The 21,524-nt window shown below is 39.7% G+C and overlaps 2 protein-coding genes across 16 annotated transcripts in view; both read left to right on the forward strand.

Annotated features, from left to right (window-relative positions):
* Positions 1 to 21,524, forward strand: part of NRG1 (neuregulin 1) — a 242,658-nt gene that overhangs the window by 104,232 nt on the left and 116,902 nt on the right. For 5 of the 15 annotated variants that reach the window (XM_042241399.2, XM_042241398.2, XM_042241400.2 and 2 more), the window contains exon 1: positions 5,278 to 6,553. The exons of the other annotated variants lie outside the window; for them this stretch is intronic. In XM_042241399.2, the coding sequence (XP_042097333.1) occupies positions 5,884 to 6,553 (670 nt within the window). In that variant the 5' untranslated portion in view covers positions 5,278 to 5,883. Of the gene's footprint in view, positions 1 to 5,277; positions 6,554 to 21,524 lie in introns of those variants that run through there. 15 annotated transcript variants of the gene reach the window in all.
* LOC132658714 (uncharacterized) lies at positions 5,278 to 5,554 on the forward strand. Its single transcript, XM_060407184.1, has one exon. It carries the CDS (start codon positions 5,366 to 5,368, stop codon positions 5,552 to 5,554), a length of 189 nt encoding a protein of 62 aa, XP_060263167.1. The 5' UTR covers positions 5,278 to 5,365.

Here is a 21,524-nt window from a genome sequence, read left to right on the forward strand (position 1 = left end):
CAGTCATAAATTTGATTAGCATGTATCTGAACTGATCATTAGAAGATGTGAAAAAATAAAGTGGAGTATAGAGGGCATTGTGAATAGATAGATGGACATGAAAAAAGTCTACCAATTTATTAGAGGTGCCATGATCTGTGTAATTGAATTACAGTTAAAATAAAACCAAACAAAATGTGTGTATTGAATGGCTAGCAAAGCTCTAGTTTGTGACAGCCAGATACTAATAGACCTGGCCTTCACAGAAATGGCATTCTTCCCCATCCATCCTATATATGTCCCATAATTAAGTAGTAACACCTGGGAAGATGTGCCCCAACAAAAATGAAGTTAAAGAATGGTGTATCTTTGACTTGGGACCATGAAGAAGTTCCATGGAGGGGCTGAGATGTGAGCTGGGGGAAGATTTTCAAATGGATGGGAAGAAGCAAACAGATCCACTTGGATACTTGGTCCTCTCATAAGAAGCAGCAAGTTTTAGGGATCCCTTTAAGTCCTGAAGCTTTCTTGTGAAAATTGTGATTAACTCATTAGCAATGAATAAATCATTATAATTTATACATAGTCATCCTCAAAGATTACAGTCCAAAAAAATGAAATCACTGCTATCATCATGGTATTAGATATCACAAAGTAAATTCTATGTTTTGGCCATAAACTTACAGAGCAAGGGTCGACTTTTTCAGAGATAAACGTTTTCAGTGGGAAATAACCAATACACCAAAAAAAAAAAAAAAGTAAAAGAGAAAGTAAGTTTATGTGATATGGTCATCCTCTTTCATCTCCTGGAGGTATGATAAATATTTCTGATAATAAATAAAAGGGATGCCGATGTAGTAGCCTAGCTTGACTTGAAGTAGCAGAGGAATTTTAGTATTTTCTATTGGATGATATAAAAGAAGGCTTCCCTGATGGCTCAGTGGGTAAAGAATCTGCCTGTAGGAGACACAGGAGATGCAGGTTCAGTCCTGGGTCAGGAAGATCCCCTAGAGAAGGAAATGGCAACCCACTCCAGTATTCTTGCCTGAAAAATCCCATGGACAGAGGAGCCTGGCGGGCTCAAAGAGTCGCAGAGTCAGACACAACTGAGCATAAGCACTCACGTATGCACAACATAATGGGATTGTTTTCTTCATTGAAGCTGGTTTAGAAGGAAGCTGGAATACTGTGTATCAGAAATATAAATGTGTTTTGACTTGGTTCTGCTGAATCTCATTCTACATTACTGCAGAGCCTCTTGACCCAGGTTGACTTACTAACATTGACTTTTAACTGTTATGGATTAACTGTGGTTGCAAATTCCTTGTTACTCTGTCCATCAAGATTTATCTCCCCTTTCCTTGAATCTCAGTTGGCACTGTGACTATTTGGCCAATAGGATGCAATGGAAATGAGCCTGTACCACTTCCAAAGTCAGTCTTAAGGAGGCCTGGCAGCTTGTGCTTCCTCGCTCTTGGGCTGTATCCTCTCAGAACGCAGCTGCCATGCTGTGAGAAGTCCAGGCCACGTGGAGAAGCCACATGTTGGTGCACCATCTGACAGTCCCAGCTGAGTTCCCAGCTGACATCTGGCATCAGCTGCTAGTCATGTGTGTGAATCTTGACTTTTTCAGCTCAATTACACCCCCAATGGATTGCAGCCCTAGCTGATATCTAATGGAGCAGAAGAACCACTCAGCTGAACCCAGTAATCTTGTGGGCTAGTGAGATGTAATACAGTGGTTGTTAGTTTAACAACAAATGTAATGTGTTTCAGGGCAATTTGTTTCATAGCAATATGTAACTGAAATCATGAGATCTTCCCAAGAAGATCTCAGAACAGAGACTGTGGAAGAGCTTTTCTATTTAAACTATAAACAGATCATATGTAAATAACCTATGGTTCATTCTTGCAACCTCTAAAGATCACTAGGCAGAATTTTAGAAGGCTCTTGTTCTGGAAAATCGGCACCTTTAAGTTCATTTAGCAACTACATTAAAGTAAAATTAAAATGCCTATTTCATTGTTACACTTTCTCATTCTCTTATTTTTCCTATTGAAGTAATAGGTAAACAATATGTAATCAGATGCCTTCTTTTGATTAAAAACAAGAAACAGTATTATTTGGTAGAAATAGCATGAGTCACAATTTTGTTCAAAATTTGTGCTATTGGTGCTATTGTTTAATAGCTATATGTCCATAGCTAAGTTATATAAGCTGCCTGAGTCCTTTTTTTGTTGTTGTTTTAAACAAAAAAGATAATATGTTCTGTATAGAATTTAGTGAAGATCAGAAATCGTGTATGACAGGAACCTAGCAGAGTGCCTGGAATCACAGTGGAGCTCTATAAAGGTAGAGGCTGTTGTTATAGAAGAGGTGGTTATGCAGTTTAAAAAAGGTAATAGTAATTTGTTTCTTGTTCACTGTTTAAGGGAACATGGAAATATGGGTGTTTCTGAACTTTATTGAAGATGGAGGCTAAAGGGTTAAAGTAACATATGCTTGCAATTCTTCCTACAAACATGCATGTTGTAGTCAAAGAAATTCGGACCCTCAATCCCATTCATATCACCCTGTATTCATTTCTTTATTGCTAGTAAGATTTGCTAAAGGGATAAAGGCAACTTCTGACTCCTAGTCTCAAGTATTCTCCTAAAAGGAGAATTCCTTTTATTCTTTACCTCCTGTCCTATTCCCTTTCTCAATTACATTTACCGTCTACCTGCATGGGAAGCAGCTCTATGGGAGGCTGGCTGTCTGCAAACTGATCTTAGCTCCAAGAACTCACAGGATTCATGAACTGCCTCTCCAGGGAGGACACATATATATCCCACAGTGTGATTTGTGTAGTCTGTCTCTTAAGTTCCTATCCTTTACATAATCCATTCTTTTCCTTTCTAAGTGTTGGTCATCTTTAATATGACGGCTAGAGCAGTGCCCAGTAATTACTCTGTCTGCTGAATATGTTTGTTCTTAATGATTAAGGCAAGGTGAATAGTTGGCATTGGCACAACTGAAGGAGCACTTTTCTTAACTACAGGTTACTCTTCTCAGTACCTTCGCTTCCCTGCCTGATCTGGGCTCTGAACTCCGTGTTACTCTTTGAAATCTAGGTGACCTTGGCTGTGGGTGAAATGCCAATGTATGAGTATGATACTTGCGTGAAATACTGGCTTGGTGCAGAATCATGAAATTAAGTAACACAAATTTAACCTGGGTGATATCTAAAGGAATTATAAATGATCCTAATTTAGCATAAGTATTTACTTGCCTAACTGATTTTGAGCATTCCATGAAAAACGGTCATTAAAATTTTAATTCCTCTCAGTCTGAATTCTGTAAATGCCTCCCTATAGATTTTCGATGATGTGAAATTTCATGTCCGTTGCTTGAATCTTTAAGAAAAATCTTTCTGCTTTAAAATCAAATAGTTAAAAGTTAGAAAGTGGGCATAGGAATTATTTTAAAGTACAGGTTACTGCTATATAAATGCAGGTTATGTAGAGGTGAACTTAAGGATAATTCATTTTGCCCAGAAGCTTGTCAGAGCCATAATTACAATTATGCAAATTGGTTCAGGCTTTTGTTGTTGTTGTTAGTTATAGTACTGCAAACACACTTTAAGATGTCAGTACCCTTTAAATCACTTATAATTATGGGCTAATTTCATTTTGAAAGAATGATAATATTATCTCATGCCCACTTAGAAGCTTAAAAATATTTCAAAGCAGTGGAGATTGTGTTTTACAAAATATAACGTGCTTAAAGCAGATTCTCTCAGGACTTCAACTTTAAATTTTATTGCTTCTGGGACTCACATGATGGTTATGTAGTATGGATTTAGAGACCGTTTTTAAGACTCCTATTGACATAGGTGAACAAAATGGTTCCTTGGAAACCATTCAGGTGTCCAGTCACAGTAAAGCGTGGATTAAAGATTCAGATGCAGACATGCAGTGAACAGGAGGGTCTGGGCTGCCTGTTCTCTGTATTAAGGACAGTGCATTTCTTCCAGCCTTTTAACCACTGCTGTTTTAAAAGGAAAAAGAGTCGGCAGTGAAACTATCTTTAAGGTAAAGCTCCTGAAACTTAACCCTAAAGGCGTGCTCTTATATAGAAAAGTCTTCTTAATCCTTGCAGTGCAGTTATAGCTGAGGACATGTGGTATACATTACAGCGCTCAGGGAATTCAACCTCCGCAGTGTGGAGTCACAGTGAAGGCTATTTTCAAGATGAAGCGGGAGCCTTCTCTATAGCTGTTACTGGTGTTTCTTGTTGGCTGGACATCAGTCCGGGACTGCTGTGAGTGGGACAGAAGGATGAAAATTTAAAGGGGACCCGTGTGGGCACATAAAGACCTCTCTCCCCTCCCTGAGCACCCCCTTCTCCAATGTATATTCCACACTTCACACTTGGGCATCACCAAGTCTTACCCAGTCATTGCAACAGGGCTGAAGGCAGAGCTGTCCATGGTTAGGAGGAAAAAAAAGAAAAACAATGTTCTTGCTGTTGGTTGAAACACCAGGCAATAACAGTCCTCTCGGTGAACAAAACTTATTAGAGGGCTGGGGATGGAATGCTATCTCTCTGCAGCAGGCAGGAAGAAATTGCTGTTGAAAAGCTTACCTCTCTAGGGAGGAATCAGATATCAGACTTTGCCAAGCCTCAGGTCCAACCCATAAGGTCCCACCTACATCCACCCCCCGCCTCATCCTAGCTTTGTTAGATTGCTAGCATTGATCGCTGGCTTTTTCTGACCCAACAGTGGATGCAGAAGAGAGAACCAGGGAGACTTTAGAGCATGGGAGGTGGGGGTGGAAGATTAGGGCAGCTGTGGTAGGGAGGAAAAAAGAGAGAAAGAGAGAGAGAGAAAGGAGGCTAGCCGGGTGGGGGCCATGGGGACTCAGCTTAACTGCTGTCTGCCTGCTTCTCTTTGATTTGATGGCCTTTATTCCTTCTAATTGGATAAAATAGGAAGTCACTGGCAGTCCCGCCTTGCTGGGTATCCTGATTCTACTCAGACCAGCCAGCAGCCCCAGAGTGCGGATAGAGGGGTGGGGGTTGGGAGAGGAGGGAGGTAAAAAAGAAAGAAAGAGGGGAGAGAGAGAGTCTCTGGATGAAGAGGGGGAAGGCAAGGGGAAGAGACTGTGGAGAAGGCAGGAGCCGCAGAGGAAGAAAGTGAATGAGCCTCGGGAAGGACAAAGAGGAGTGGCTGCGCGGGTGGGGGAGAAGGCAGGGCGGCGAGCGCGGCGACCGCCCCTCCCGGCCGCGCTCTCGCCTCCAGCGCGCTCTGCGAAGAGACGCTTCGCCGTGATGCTCGGAGGGCAGGCACCTGCTGCTCTGTGATGATTCAGCCCCTTTCAGCCGCCGCGCTCACACCACAGGATGCTGTTGCTACTGTCGCTGCTGCCGCTCCTGCCGCCGCCGCTGCTGCCGCCGCCGCCGCCGCCGCTGGTCCTGCTCCTGCTTTTACTTCTTCTGCATGACAGTTGCTTTCTCCATCTGAGCAGACCCCAGCTGCAGCTGCTCGAGGTGAGAAACATGCCTTTCAGTTTGGGCTACTGGTTTACTTAACCGACCGCCGCCGCATCAGCTCCTGGGTTTCTCCGCTGGCCTCCGGTCTTCCTGACCCAGCCAGGATGGTTTGGAGAAGCATATAAAAGAACTGCAAAAGTGGCCCAGAAACAGCAGTCAAGAATTACAATATACTTTTATTTGGTTGTTGTTGTTGATTTTTTTTTGGCCTCCCCTGCCTTCCTCCTGAACTCCTCTTGCTTTTGATAATGGCCTTGGACTTGGACGACTTATCGATTTCTCCCTGTAAGATGCTGTATCATTTGGTTGGGGGGGGTTCTGCATGGTAATGGACAGTGTGAGAGGCCAGGCCTCCTGGAGGTGAGCCGATGGAGATTTATTCCCCAGACATGTCCGAGGGAGCTGCTGAGAGGTCCTCGAGCCCTTCCACTCAGCTGAGTGCAGACCCATCTCTGGACGGACTTCCGGCAGCCGAAGACATGCCGGAGACCCAGACTGAAGATGGGAGGTCCCCGGGGCTCGTGGGCCTGACTCTTCCCTGCTGCGTCTGCCTGGAAACCGAGCGCCTGAGAGGTTGCCTCAACTCAGAGAAAATCTGCATCGTCCCCATCCTGGCTTGCCTGGTCAGCCTCTGCCTCTGCATCGCGGGCCTCAAGTGGGTGTTTGTGGACAAGATTTTTGAGTATGACTCTCCCACTCACCTTGACCCTGGGGGATTAGGCCAGGATCCTATTATTTCTCTGGATCCAACTGCAGCTTCAGCTGCTGTGTGGGTATCAGCCAAGGCGTACACTTCACCTGTCTCCAGGGCTCAGTCTGAAACTGAGGTTCGAGTTACAGTGCAAGTTGACAATGCCCTTGGGTCCTCCGAGCCTTCGGCGGTCCCCACCCCCAAGAACCGTATCTTCGCTTTTTCTTTCCGGCCGTCCACTGCTCCATCCCTCCCTTCACCCACTCGGAGCCCTGACGTGAGAACACCCAAGGCAGCCACTCAGCCACCATCAACAGAAACTAATCTCCAAACTGCTCCTAAACTTTGTAAGTAGAGAGAGACGGGTGAGGATGTGTAGAGGAGATGGGTGGGCTTGAGGTCGTCCGAAGTGTTCTCTAGAGGGTAGAGCTGAGGTCCTTGTCTTCTCGGAGTTGAATGGCACGGTTTGGTTTAAGCGCATCACGTGACTGGGTTGCTCCGGCAGAGATGAGTGAAAAGACCTTACAAACTGCTGGTTAGAACTGATGCTATCACAGCAACTCTCTCTTCCTGGATGGTGAAATCTGGGGTGAGGACCCAGAGCTTCAGCATCTCTGAGCCATGCTTGACTTTCAGTTCCATTCCATAGGTTTCTAACACTTTTTAGGATGAAAACATCAGACCATTTTATATATATATGACTTCTGTACAGCAGTGAGTAGGATCCTGATGTGTTTTTTTTTTCCCCATGTAAACTTTCCATTACCTCTCCTCACCTTTCTGCTATCCTTTGCCTTCCAGCCAGCCCAAGTTGCGAGTTATCTTTCTCCATCTCTTCTTCCTGTTCCCTAAACCACTTCTCCCCACGTTTGTACTTTAATTGCTTCTTCCCAATATCACATGAAGTCTTAGATGTTTACAGCACTCACCTCTTACCAGCAGGTTGCTGTCATGCTCAGATTATAGTTTGAGTTGCTGAGCACTTGTTAGGGGCAGTTTTATTCAGGATCTGGTACAATTCCACATGAAAAGATTTTCCCCAAACTAGGTTGTTGTTTTTTTTTTTAATTTTATTCAAGTATAGTTGATTTTACAATGTTGTCTTAATTTCTTCTGTACAGCAAAGTGACTCTGGTATACACACACACACACACACACACACATACACACACACACACACACACACACATATATTCTTTCCTATTATACTTTGTCCAAAGTGGTTTTGCCTTCTGGAATCAAATATTTAAATAGCTTCCTTGACAGTCATTAGAAAGTACAAGACGCATTAGTAAATCTTTTTTTTTCAGATGTGTCTTTTTTGTCCGTAAGACTGCAGCAGTCCTGTTTAATAATCTGTGAGTGAAGAGAGCCCGTGCTCTTAAAACAATACAGAGGAGTCCTATTGCTGTCTGTACTGGTCATTGCCATGCTTTATAATGGAAAAGTTGACAAGGATGAAACCATGACTAGTCAGATTGTTTTAAATGTCATTATAGAAGAGAGGCATTTTCTATAGCTTTTAAAAAAGTTTCTAATTTACTTTCGTTTCACTGTCTTCTGTTCACCATTGAAACTGTTTCCTTAGAAAAAAGTAAAGGATCAGAGAATTCTGTTTGAATACCGTGTGTAAGTAAAGTCTCTAAAGGAGAGGTGAGGGTAAAGATTCTGTGATGTAATACCCCTACTGTTTCCCTCTGGATGGTAATGAAGATTAAAAATATCTTTTGCAGACATGTCGTTCAGTATGCGGGAGAGCCATATGTTCTAGAAATGCAGAAAAACTTGATTTGTGCTTGTGATTCAGGCTCATTTCATACACACCAGTTTCAGTGGCAAAGATTTAAAGAGAAAAACAAAAGAGGCTTGCTTTTCAGGTGTAATTAGGGAAGAACCTCCTTTCTGCAGACACTGCTTTGTATCTTTATCAAATCCCCGAAGCATCATTAAAGATCTGACAGCCATCGCTGTATTCACCGTCTCTTCCCACCTGGCAAAGTGACCGGGAAATAATACCCAGATGAAATGACAGGCTATAAAAAGCAAGTACAGATCCTGCAAAGAGAAGCAAAATTCACTGTGAAGACAAGGTTACTTCTTTTGTCTTTTTATCATTTTCAACTTCAGTCTTGAATTAAAATGTGCCTGAATCAGTTTAGCTGTTCAGAAAAATAAAGAAGACCCTTTGAAAAACTCTTCGACTCAATCCTATAATTTTGTCATTGGAGGAAAACGAGCAAACAAAGAAACCTCCAGCACATTTTCCTGATCTAGGACTGTTTTAAAAAGTATCTTGTGATGTTTTGAGAAATTCTTTTCTAAGGTAAATTCTTTTCCTAAGTGTTTTAATAGATTATACATTCCATACAGTTTCTTTTCTTTTTTTTTCCCAAGGCAGGACATTGATTTTTCTGGCGTTTCTATTGAGTGGAAAAGATTTACTACTGTCTAAAAGCATCATAGTAGCCAGTTCTGGCCAGATACACAGCTGCAGCACTCTGAGTGCATTGGAGATAAGCCTGCAAAAGCTGTCTGGGATGTAGTTTTCTGGAAAGTTAGGGTTAGACAGTTGGTTAACACTTTACCGCCTATAGGGTTTGCTGTGTGAGACCCTTAGGGTTCCTTTTTTGAACTAGTGCCTGAAAACAACAAAAACATAAATATCCTAAAAATTATGAGTCTATATTTCTTTTATTTTGGAAAAGCACTAGTCCAGGAAGCTTTGGTTTTAAACACTCTTAAGTGATTGTTTAGCTGTTTAGAAGCTTGTAACCATTAACTAAAGGAGGGCAAAAAAGAAAGAAAGAAAGAAAAACTTGGCATTAGATGGTCATTTTGCAGCCTCTTTAACTTTTTGCTCTTCTTCTAAGAAACTGTCGCTTAGTCACAGAAAGAATGGGGCTTTTCTTTCATCATCCTGCATGCTTTTGACATGCCTGAAGCTGTCACAGCTTATGCTTTAAAAAGACATTATCATATCTGAACCGTGCTCTTCCATGGTCTTAGAACTTGATTCTCCATTTCTATCTGGCTCAGCATATTCAGTGTATTATGCACAGAGCTGTAGCCTTCAAGGTCATAGTCTGTGGAGGGCTAATTGATTCTTCTTTATCCTGGAGCCGGTGAGAGTAGAACAGAGACAATCCCGGTAATTGTGTCTGCTGTGTTATTTCCCAAACCAATCTACCTATTAGCACATTAGGGTTTTATTCCATAAATACTAGAATTACTCTCTCCCTTATTGACTCTTCTAAAATCAAGACACTCTTTGTCTTTATTAGGCAAAATGTCACCTTTTAAATAGACTAGAGGTATAGTGAGTATGTCAGCTATTTTAAAATGAGTATTTCTTTCATAAGGCAATATAATTGCATGTTCTTACCATCTTAGACAATGCATACAAGTAGAGAGTAAGCAATCTAATACAGGGCTTGAATTTACTATTTAGACAGTACATAAAATATGAAAACATTAAAACGTGTATATGTAATTCTAAAGTTTTTCTTTGTGTGGTTAGTGGTTTCCCACCATAATTATATTATTATGTTAATAGTTAAGTTTATAGTTTTCATCAAGGCAGTTCTGGAACCATTCATTTGTTTCCTTTGCCTGGGCTTTAAAATTTTTCTTACCTTTTGTTTATCTGGAAAGATCTGACGCTGGGAGATTGCAAACTTAGATGACTATAAAAAGAGCTGATTAATTAAGTTGTAACCAGGAAACTAGGGTACCATCCTGAAAGAAAATGTATTTCTGAATGGTGCAGCCTGCTTGACAACTGACTCTTGGGTATAAGAATGTATTAGTATTTTCTGGGACTTCCCTGGTGGCCCAGTGGCTAAGACTCCATGTTCCCAATGCAAGGGGCCCAGGTTCAGCCCCTGCAGGGAACTAGATCCCATATGCTGTAAAAATCCCATGTGCCACAATGAAGACTTAGTGCAGCTGAATAAATAAATTATATATATATATATATATATATATATATATGTATATATGTGTGTATACACACATGCAAAAACACAAAAAGAATGTATTAGTATTTTCATCTTAGGCCAAACTTGTTTTGCTTTTTCTTAAATCTTTGTACTGTTGAGTTTCATGGCCCACCGTTGTTACCAGAGTGACAATATGAATCACTACACTATGCAAAATTCAACATGATCAATTGACTATTCTATAGGATTTTTCCCTTTCTGTTGAAAAGTGGCATTCATTTTAAGCCCAGTAGACTCTTCTACTTCCTTGCAACTGTACCTATAGTTGTTTCTGAATGGTGATTCCAAATAAATTTTCTCTGCTTTCACCATATTTGTTGAAAGCCTAAGACATTAAAAACTGGAAGAAATGGGTAGATCCTCAATGTGAACTAAATAATTTTATTAATTTACTGATGAGGAAAGCCAGACTCTGAACAATTTAGTAAAATGAATCCTTTTATTAAAATTCACAAAACTCTGAAAAGTTTAGGGAAACCCTAATAGTAGAAAATAGAGCAATGTCCTATCTCCCAGAATTTAATCCTCAACAGTGCTGTTTTCCCCTATCATTTTTCCCCTGTTCTAGAGGATTAGATGTGAAGAGAAGTGAAAGTCACTCAGTCATGTCTGACTCTTTAGATAAGGGTCTTCCCAACCCAGGTCTCCTGCATTGCAGGCAGATTCTTTACCGTCTGAGCCACCATGAACTCCAAAAGTACTGGAGTGGGTAGCCATTCCCTTCTCCAGGGGACCTTTCCAACCCAGGGATCGAATCAGGGGCTCCTGCATTGCAGGGGGATTTTTTAACATCTGAGCTACCAGGGAAGCCCAAGAGAGTTAGAGCTGAAGACTAAATCAGGTAGTTTAAGTGGCATCTGACTGCTAGTTACAGGAAGTACTTCAAGTGGGACCTCTGGTCATGTGTATAGAGTTCCCACTTAAAAAATTAAAATTAAATTTTATTTTCACTCTCTTGTTCTGTTCTTACTAAATTTTCAGCAGATACAACCTTTTTTTATTTCATCACTCATACAGTATTCAGCTTGCTTTTGAGAAAACAGCTTAGTTTTTCTCAGATGACCTCTTTCCTGACAGGCAGCAGATGGCTATATGGCTCACCTCTTTCCTGAACATCCCAATTTAATTATTTCTCCTTATTCCTTTATGATACCCAGTTTTGCTTCCTTCCTCTCCCTTCTCACACTACCAATTGTATCTTGAATCTTTCTTATTTTCCTAATTATGCCATGTTGGCTTTTCTATGTCAAAATTCTGCTGCACTCTGAGATATCAAAGCATCTTCACCTGTCTTTTCTTTCCTATAGAAACTTAACTGCATTTTAATACTGAACAGTACTTACACATTTTACAAAAACACATACCAAAAAATGTCTTCATCTGATGAACAACATACTGGTTTGTTACAGCCACCATTCATTCAAAATTTAGCCCTTTTCTGTATCTCACCTTCTTCTTTTTCTTTATATTGACATATAAATCTACATATCAGCATTTTTGCATTCCCAGAAAATCGTGTCCCAGACCATACATCTGTGTTTGTCTTCCTTCCCTTTAAATAATATTGCATAGTATCCTTTTAAAGCATGAAGGAAGAGAGAATCTGTAGACTGAGAAACAAAGACATTAAAAGGTTATGACTTGTCTAATGTTGAGCTGGAAGCCCCTGAGAACTAGATCTATAACTCTCATCCTGAACTTTCTACCAGCCATGAATGGCACCATGTCTGCGTTTATGCTTGTTTTTCCGTTTTTATTATTGTTGTTATGTTCGTGTTTCAATTTGCTTCTGTTGTTTCCTCTTTGTCTTTATTCAGTGAATACATATCAGGCACCTACTATGTGCAGGCATGGTTCTAAATGCATCATATCACCATAGAAACCAATAAAAGCTCTTGCCCTAATAAAGCTTATGTTCTAGTGGATTTTTAGAATCGATTAGCACAACTCTGTTTCTTTACTTTGCTACATAAATACTCTCTGAATTCAGTGTTTCTTCTCCTCACCTTCATGTTATTCACATTTTGACTGCCATTCCTGTTCGCTAGTATTCCTCTTTGTGGAATACTGAACACTTAACCAATGATATCCTCTACCTTAAAGTGAAACCACTTCTATCTCTGCTACTGGTAACTTTGCCTGATTCCTGTTCGATCTCTATGACGTAATTTAACCAAACCATTGACGTGGTCAAGAAGGTGAAATGTGTTTAGCCCTTTTAAGAACACTCTCTGAAAATGGGAAAGTGTGTTGGTTGCTCTTTGAGACCCCATGGGCTGTATTCCTCCGGGCTCCTCTGTCCATGGGATTTCCCAGGCAAGAATACTGGAGTGGGTTGCCATTTCCTTCTCCAGAGAGTTTTCCCAACCCAGGGATTGAACCTGTGTCTCCTGCATTGCAAATGGATTCTTTACTGCTAAACCACCAGGAAATCCCTAAAATAGAAAATATTTCCGTATTTCCACCATGTAAAGATTGTAAGATTGCTTGTAGATTCTAGCAACCTGATAGCTGAAAACATTTTTTTAATCATATTTTGTATGTATTTTTATGGCTTACTGAACCAAGGGTATTAAAATATTCCCAAGGATTTTTAGTTTCATTGTCCAGAGAAAGGATTGAATCTGTCATTAAGTTGTTTAGTTCTCAAATTGAAATAAAACTTAGGTTCATATACCATTCACATGAGTAGGAGTGATCAGTCTGTATTATCTCAAACCTTGTTGCCATCTTTACTGCAGTGAATTGAACCTAGTGTTGTGTATGTATATGCAGTCAAAGATTATTTCTGACAAATATAATTGATATTATGTAATAATAGACTTTTATATGTTGAACGTTTGGAGAGATAATCCAAGTGTCTGCTAGAGGGAGGAAATTAAGATCTGGAAAAGTGAAGCGACTCACCCAAAACACTATAGCTAAGTGCTGTCAGTGCTAAGACTAAAACAGAAATAATTCTTGTCTTCTCTACACTCTCTTTTCCTGTCCAAATTAGTTTTAGCCTTTATATTCAAATAGTATGTATTGCCTTAATTCAAATGAGTGTGCCTTCCTATTTATTATTTAAATACGAACTAGTAAGGTTCATCACTCCACTACAGATCTCTTCTTTAAAGAAGACAATTTTCCCTTTCTGATTTTGATCCGTATAGGAAATCAGTTTGGCCTTTCCCAAAAACATATGTATATGGGACAATTTTTTAAATTTATTTATTTTTAATTGAAGAATAATTGCTTTGCAATATCGTGTTGGTTTCTGCCGTACATCAACATGATTCAGCCATAGGTATACATATGTTTTCTCCCTCCCACTCTCATCCCATCCCACCCCACTGGGTTGCCGTAGAGTACCCTTTGGAGCGCCCTGAGTCCCACTGGCTGTCTATTTTACATATGGGAATGCATGTGTTTCCATGCCACTCTCAGTTCATCCCGCCCTCTCCTTCCCTAACTGTGTCTATAAGTCTGTTTTCTATGTCTGTGCCTCCATTGCTGCCCTGCAGATAGGTCCATCAGTACCGTCTTTCTAGAGTCCGTATACATAGGTCCATATACAATTTTTTTTTCTTTTTTGGACAGTTCACTCTGTATAATAGGCTCTAGGTTCAGCCACCTCATTAGAACTGACTCAAATGCATTCCTTCCATGGCTGAGTAACATTCCATTGTATATATATATACCATGGCTTCTTTATCCATTCATCTGTCAATAAACATCTAAGTTGCTTCCACGTCCTAACTATTGTAAATAGTGCTGCAGTGACTGTTGGGGTACATGTGTCTTGAACAGTTATGGCTTTCTCAGAGTATGTGCCCAGTAGAGGGATCGTTGGGTCATATGGTAGTTTTATTCCTAGTTTCTTAAGGAAACTCCATACTGTTCTCCATAGTGGCTGTATCAATTTACATTCCTACCACCAGTACAAGAGGGTTCCCTTTTCTCCACAAGCTCTCCAGCATTTATTGTTTGTAGATTTTTTTGATGATGGCTATGCTGACCAGTGTGAGGTGATACGTCATTGTAGTTTTGATTTGCATTTCTCTGATAATGAGTGATGTTGAGCATCTTTTCGTGTATTTATTAACCATCTGTATGTCTTCTTTGGAGAATTCTCTGTTTAGGTCTTTGGCCCACTTTTTGATTGGGTTATTTGTTTTTCTGGTACTGAGTTGCATGAGCTGCTGTATATTTTGGAGATTAATCCTTTGTCAGTTGTTTCATTTACTATTATTTTCTCCCATTCTGAGGATTGTCTTTTCACCTTGTTTATAGTTTCCTCTTTGAATTCCTATTCTTAAAAACCTTTTAAGTTAAATTAGGTCCCACTTGTTTATTTTTGTTTTTATTTCCTTTACTGTAGGAGGTGGGTCATAGAGAATCTTGCTGTCATTTACGTCAAAGAGTGTAATGCCTATGTTTTCCTCTAAGAGTTTCATAGTTTCTGATCTTGCACTTAGGTCTTTAATCCATTTTGAGTTTATCTTTGTGTATGGTATTAGGAAGTGTTCTAATTTCATTATTTTACATGTAGCTGTCCCGTTTTCCCAGCACCAATCATTGAAGAGACTGTCTTTTCTCCATTGTATATTCTTACCTCCTTTGTCAAAGATACAGTGCCCATAGGTGTGTTTATCTCTGGGTTTTCTATCTTGTTCCTTTGGTCTAGATATGGGAGAATTTTTTAACAATCAAAGCTAACCTGACTGAAGTGTGCTCCTTATTTGGAAAGAATTTAGTATCTTCTTAATAGAATATTCAATCAGTGACATTGTTGAGGGACATTCATGCTCCTAGCAAGTTATTAAATATGTTTACTACTGATGTCTTTTACAGCTTTGATTTCTGTCTTGCCCTAGGCCTTAGCTTTCTAGTTGGGAATTTTTGAAAAATTTTTATTTTATATTGGGGCATAGTTGATTAACAATGTTGTGTTAGTTTCAGGCGTATAGCAAAGTGATTCACTTATATGTATACATGTATCTCTTCTTTTTAAAATTATTTTCCCACTTAGATTATTACAGAATATTGAGCAGAGTTCTCTGTGCTATATAGTAGGTCCTTGTTGATTATCTGTTTTAAATATAGTAGTGTGTACGTGTCAATGCCAAACTCCCACTCTATGCCTCCATCTCCCCCTCCCCCTCTGGTTACCATAAATTTCTTCTCTATCGCTGTGAGGAGCAGACTGAAATTTTAATCCCACGTGCCACTCCTCATAGGCTTGAGCAAGTTAGATCATCTGTCCGAATCTGTGTCCTCATTTATTCGTGAGAACAGTAGTGTGCTTCTCTTGGGGATGTTTGGGGGATTCAGTGAGTTAGTGGAAAACAAGAAGTCCTAAGCCTAAGATACAGTAAATATGAAACCAGTACCAATTTTTTCTCTCTCATTCTACTTAGACTGCTTTCTTCACTTTACTCTTTTCTCCTTTTGATCTTGAATATATAGTTTTATAACAAAGTCTGGAGAATAAGTTTAGGAGTCTGGGAAAGCTTATAAAAACCTTAGAAGATGAGAGTTGAAGAAGCAACGTGATGCTGTGGAAACTGTACTGGAAACTTGTCATCAGATCCTAGTTCTACCATTTATAAGCTGTATAACCTTGAAAAAATTACATCACCATTTGAGATTCAGTTTTTACATCAGAACAAATTGGAATGTTAATCCCTTAAATGCTCGTGAGATTGTGTTGAGGGCTGCATAAATTACTCTATGGGAAAAAATATTAGGATACTAGGACAAGACTTAAGAAATATTAACTTCCTTCCTCTCTCTAGCACCATTCATATGAACACTATCTACATGTGTTAACATTCCTAGGAGTAAATTGTAGAGCGTCTTAACATATGGATTAATTTGTTATGTCTTAGAATGATACAGAACTTTACTCATTTCTTGAACTCTAGTATCATAAAAGAGTGATTTTCCCTCATAAAAACTGTTAGGATACATAGATTGATTCTCTTTGAGTAATGTCAAAAAGTCACATTGTGAGGGACTTTCTTACAGGGAGAATGATAAGGAGTTACTTGCAAGAGAGAAAAAGACAGGTAGTAGCTAAAGTTGTGTTTGTCAAGAAAATACATTCTTCAGGGTAGTGAACAGGAATTTATACAGTTTAAGTGTGGTGCCTGGAAGGAGCTCTGGACCCAAAGGATCATGGATCTTTATTTATCTGAATGGAAATGATGTTCACCAAATGTTTTTCATTGTTCCAAAGTGGAATTTCTGGACCCCCAAAAGATAGCAATTCAGCTGTTCTCAGCATTTTTGTAAAACCCATAAAAACAATAATTTATGTAGAATCATTTTGGTGGTAGCTGGTGGTAGCTTAGTTACTAAGTTGTGTCCGACTCTTGCAACACCATGGACTGTAGCCCACCAGACTCCTCTGTCCATTGGGTTCTCCTAATTTTATAGGAGCTGTATCAAACATAGCAGTTGTTTTAATTTGGTTAAAATTAGAATATAAACATGTATATTGAATTCTACAAATAATACATATGTTTCATGTGTGCCCATAATATCCTGAGTAAAAGGAGAATTGATTTGATGATTACCTAATAACTAAAATTTGGTACATAAAATCATTTAAAGTGTAGAGGAACCAGTTGTTTATCAATAAGTTTCAAGACACAAATAAAATAAAAACTCTAGCCCTATATCTAAATGCTAGAGGCTTGTAAAAACTAAAAGAAGCAAAAAAAAAAAATTGTTACAGCAGCAGAGAATAATTATATCTTAAATATATCCTGGAGATTCTGCTACAGTGAACTTGAAATCTTATTAGCTGGGATATTGGTCCCTGTACTACAAAAAGAAAACAGTAAACAATACTGGATGCACTTAAGGGCCTTTGATATTTTTGTACATCTAATGATCTTTCTTGCATAGATACGTAATTTATAAGAGCTTGTCACTTAGCAGCATGTATAATAATCAGCACAGTATATGTGTTTTCATTTATTCTTTACTGTAGAACCAGAGACATGGGAAAACTTATATGTGTTGGTCATTTTGATTCTTATCTATTCTAGTATGATTGATTTGCTGCAGAAATTGAGCTCTGAATCAATATTGGAGCAGCGAGGCCACCATTTCTAAGGGGAAAAAACTTGATAACATACTAGGGCAGAGGCTTTTCTGACAGTGCAGTGGAAATAAACTGATTGATCCAATGAAATTTGATGAATTATCATGGAAAGCTTCCTATGATAAAGCATTTTTTATTTTTCATCATGAAGATGGTGTGACAAGACGAGACTGGATTTACTGTGATTTTCAGTGATATGCACTTGAGTGTTTGAACTGTCTTCTTTGAGTTACTGCCGTCCCAGCCAAAGGGGAAATTTATGAGCTCCGTTTTAATCAAAAGTTAGTATGGAATTTAATACCGAAATAACTCGCTACTCTAAAGTGTCTTCCAAACTCATTTTTAAAATTTGTTCTTTAAAATTAAAGCCAATGTCCATTTATTCGTATGCATTTGAAAATGGCAACCACATTGAAGAGAAAGATGGTGGCCACGAAGGACACATAATTAACAGGCAAACAAATGACACCAGAGGTTTCGAGGTATTAGCTTTGCTGTCTGTGTTGGTATCCCAGTTCAGTTCAGTCGCTCAGGAATGTCCAACTCTTTGCGACCCCATGGACTGCAGCATGCCAGGCCTCCCTGTCCATCACCAACTCCCGGAGCTTGCTCAGACTCATGTCCATTGAGTTGGTGATGCCATCTAACCATCTCATCCTCTGTCATTCCCTTCTCCTCCCTCCTTCAATCTTTCCCACCATCAGGGTCTTTTCTAATGAGTCAGTTCTTCATATCAGGTGGCTAAAGTACTGGAGTTTCAGCTTCAGCATCTGTCCTTCCAATGAATATTCAGGACTGATTTCCTTTAGGATGGACTGGTTGGATCTCCTTGCAGTCCAAGGGACTCTCAAGAGTCTTCTCCAACATCACAGTTCGAAAGCATCAATTCTTTGGTGCTCAGCTTTCTTTATAGTCCGACTCTCACATCCATACATGACCACTGGAAAAACCATAGCTTTGACTAGATGGACCTTTGTTGGCAAAGTAATGTCTCTGCATTTTAATATGCTGTCTAGGTTGGCCATAACTTTTCTTCCAAGGAGCAAGTGTCTTTTAATTTCATCGCTGCAGTTACCATCTGCAGTGATTTTGGAGCCCAAGAAAATAAAGTCTGTCACTGTTTCCATTGTTTCCCCATCTATTTGCCATGAAGTGATGGGACCAGATGCCACGATCTTTGTTTTTTAATGTTGAGCTTTAAGCCAACTTTTTCACTCTCCTCTTTCACTTTCATCAAGCGGCTCTTTAGTTCCTCTTCACTCTCTGCCATAAGGCTGGTATCATCTGCGTATCTGAGGTTTTTGGTATTTCTCCTGGCAGTCTTGATCCCAGCTTGTCTTTCATCCAGCCCAGCAATATAAATTAAATAAGCAGGGTGACAATGTACAGCCTTGACATACTCCTTTCCCAGTTTGCAACCAGTCTATTTTTCCATGTCTTGTTGTAACTGTTGCTTCTTGACCTGCATACAGATTTCTCAGGAGGCAGGTCAGGTGGTCTGGTATTCCCATCTCTTGAAGAATTTTCCACAGTTTGTTGTGATCTACACAGTCTAAGCCTTTGGTGTAGTTAATAAAGCAGAAGTAGAGGTTTTTTCTGGAATTCTCTTGCTTTTTCTATTATCCAACGGAGGTTGGCAATTTGATCTCTGGTTCCTCTGCCTTTTCTAAATGCAGCTTGGTGTCTAAATGTTGGTGTCTGATGGTGATATAATCTTATTTCTCTAATATGCCTCTCTTCTCCATCCTCTCATTATTTGGTGGGGAGGGGGGCAGTGGAGGGGAGAGGCCATGTGGCATGGCATGCAAGATCTTAGTTCCCCAGCCAGGGATCAAACCCATGCCCTCTACAGTAGAAGCACCAAGTCTTAACCACTGGACCACCAGGGAAGTCCTCTCTCCTTGCTATCCTGCAGTTACTTTTCTCTCTACTCTCCTCACTATTTCTTCTTCTCCAGTGGCCTTTCTGCTCATCCCTCCTCAATTCTCCCACCATGCTCAGAAACCAGGGTCCCAGAGCATCAGAGGATGTGGAGCAGATGGTCCAGACCTGTGGTTTCTCCCTAGATGGGGTGGGGGATGGAGAGTGAATGAGACCTGAACCGCAGACTTGACCACGAACAGCCTGATGACTTTCACTGTTGCCTCCTCCTTTGCTAAGTAACAGGAAGTATTTGTTTTATAAAATATGTTCATGTCATGCAATAAAAGCTCCATAAATAAATGGAATGATCTTAAAGACAGTGGAATTGAACTCTTGTTAGCATTTGTTTGTAATCCCTTGGTGGAGCTTCCTGGGTCATAATTGCTTGCTCTTCTGGGAGCAAAAGGAATCAGTAACCATTGATTGTTACATGATGCTAAGTATTGCCTACAAAGCAAATCTTAAGAGTGATTAGTGGTAGCATTGAGTGTTACAGCTCTGACTTTTCCTGGCTATAATCCTTGAGCAAGCTGGGTTTTTACAGTTTTCCCATCAAACAACTCATGACTTTTCAAAGAGAAGAGAAAAAACATCATGTCATCTGTTAATACTTGGGTTTACATAGGGAGAAAAAACATTATATAAAATAATTATGTCAATCTTTTTATCTTTCTACTTCAGTGACAGCAGAGAGATACCTACATTAACTCCTACCTAGGAAGTTCAGTTTCATATGACTCTAACTGTAGTTTATCTGCACTCTGAAACCTGAGGTACACATAGCCCATGACCTACATTTTACTAAACAGTAAACTGTTTATACGACTGAGCGACTGAACTGAACTGAAACTATTTATAAAAACATTGGGATCAATATGGTAAGTCTTTGGCCTCTCAAAATCCTTGGGAATTAGTTGCCTAGTTTTTTAAATAGCTGATGCCTTGTCACCTTGAAACTTTAATTTTATCCATTTTGGATCAAAATCTCTTTTTTTTAAACTTTATTTTACTTTACAATACTGTATTGGTTTTGCCATACATCAACGTGAATCTGCCACAGGTGTACACGTGTTCCCAATCCTGAACCCCCCTCCCACCACCCTCCCCATACCATCTCTCTGGGTCATCCCAGTGCACCAGCTCCAAGCATCCTGTATCCTGCATCGAACCTAGACTGGCAATTCATTTCTTACATGATATTATATATGTTTCAATGCCATTCTCCCAAATCATCCCGCCCTCTCCCTCTCCCACATCTCTCAGTTCAGTTCACTCAGTCCTGTCCAACTCTTTGTGACCCCATAGACAGTAGCAGGCTGGTCTTTCCTGTTCATCACCAACTCCCGGACTGGTGCTTGCTCAAACTCATATCCATCGAGTCAGTGATGCCATCCAACCATTTCATCTTCTTTCGTCCCCTTCTCCTCCCGCCTTCAATCTTTCCCAGTATCAAGGTCTTTTCCAATAAGTCCGTTCTTCACATCAGGTGGCCAAAGTATTGGAGCTTCAGCTTCAGCATCAGTTCTTCCAATGAATATTCCAGACTGATTTCCTTTAGGGTTGACTGGTTTTTTTCTCCTTGCTGTCCAAAGAACTCTCAAGAGTATTCTCCAACCAGTTCAAAAGCATCAATTTGATAATTTATGCTACTTGTTAATGGGATTTATTCAATATAGGATCTTCATAATGGTGAATCCTGTGGTATCTTAAGGACATAGTGGGTTAGGTTATAACTTTCATGAAAACTGAGCTCATTAGGACATTTTGAGTTATATTGGGTATTCTAATTCCAGACCTATATGTATTTTAAATGCACTGAGTTATTGCATGGATGCAGTTAGAATTTCAGAGCTTTAAGGCCTCAGGGAAAGGCTTTAAATCAAATCTTTTCTTTCAGCAGAAAGAAAAATAATATAAACTGTCCAATTCCTTGTCTGTGAAGTGGCACTAATTATACCTCCCTTTTGTGGTTGTTAGGAGGATCAGATAAGTTAATGTATATAAATATTTAGAGTCACCCCTGGTATATAAGCATTATGTATAATGTATAATAATGTAATCCCGAGCTGCCATTATGCAGGGTTTTTTTTTTAAGTTAAATTGCATTTCTTTGAATTCCAAACTTGACACCTTGCTATGGCTTATAGCAGGCTTGAAGAAAGGAATAGGGACTTCAAGGAAAATATTGACAAAGCTATGGCTGTACTCCCGTTTTCATTTGGTTTGCTCGTGTGGGTTTTTTTCCTTTGCGTGATTTGTGTTACCATCTTATCTGTACTGTTCTCAGGAATTAGAAGGGGA

The sequence above is a fragment of the Ovis aries genome, chromosome 26 (assembly GCF_016772045.2).
Source record: "Ovis aries strain OAR_USU_Benz2616 breed Rambouillet chromosome 26, ARS-UI_Ramb_v3.0, whole genome shotgun sequence".
In the NCBI taxonomy this organism is placed as follows: domain Eukaryota; kingdom Metazoa; phylum Chordata; class Mammalia; order Artiodactyla; family Bovidae; genus Ovis; species Ovis aries.

What these genes read in the sequence shown, in the direction of transcription:
- LOC132658714 (XM_060407184.1), top strand. Translation starts at nt 5,366, where the DNA reads ATGCTGTTGCTACTGTCGCTGCTGCCGCTCCTGCCGCCGCCGCTGCTG.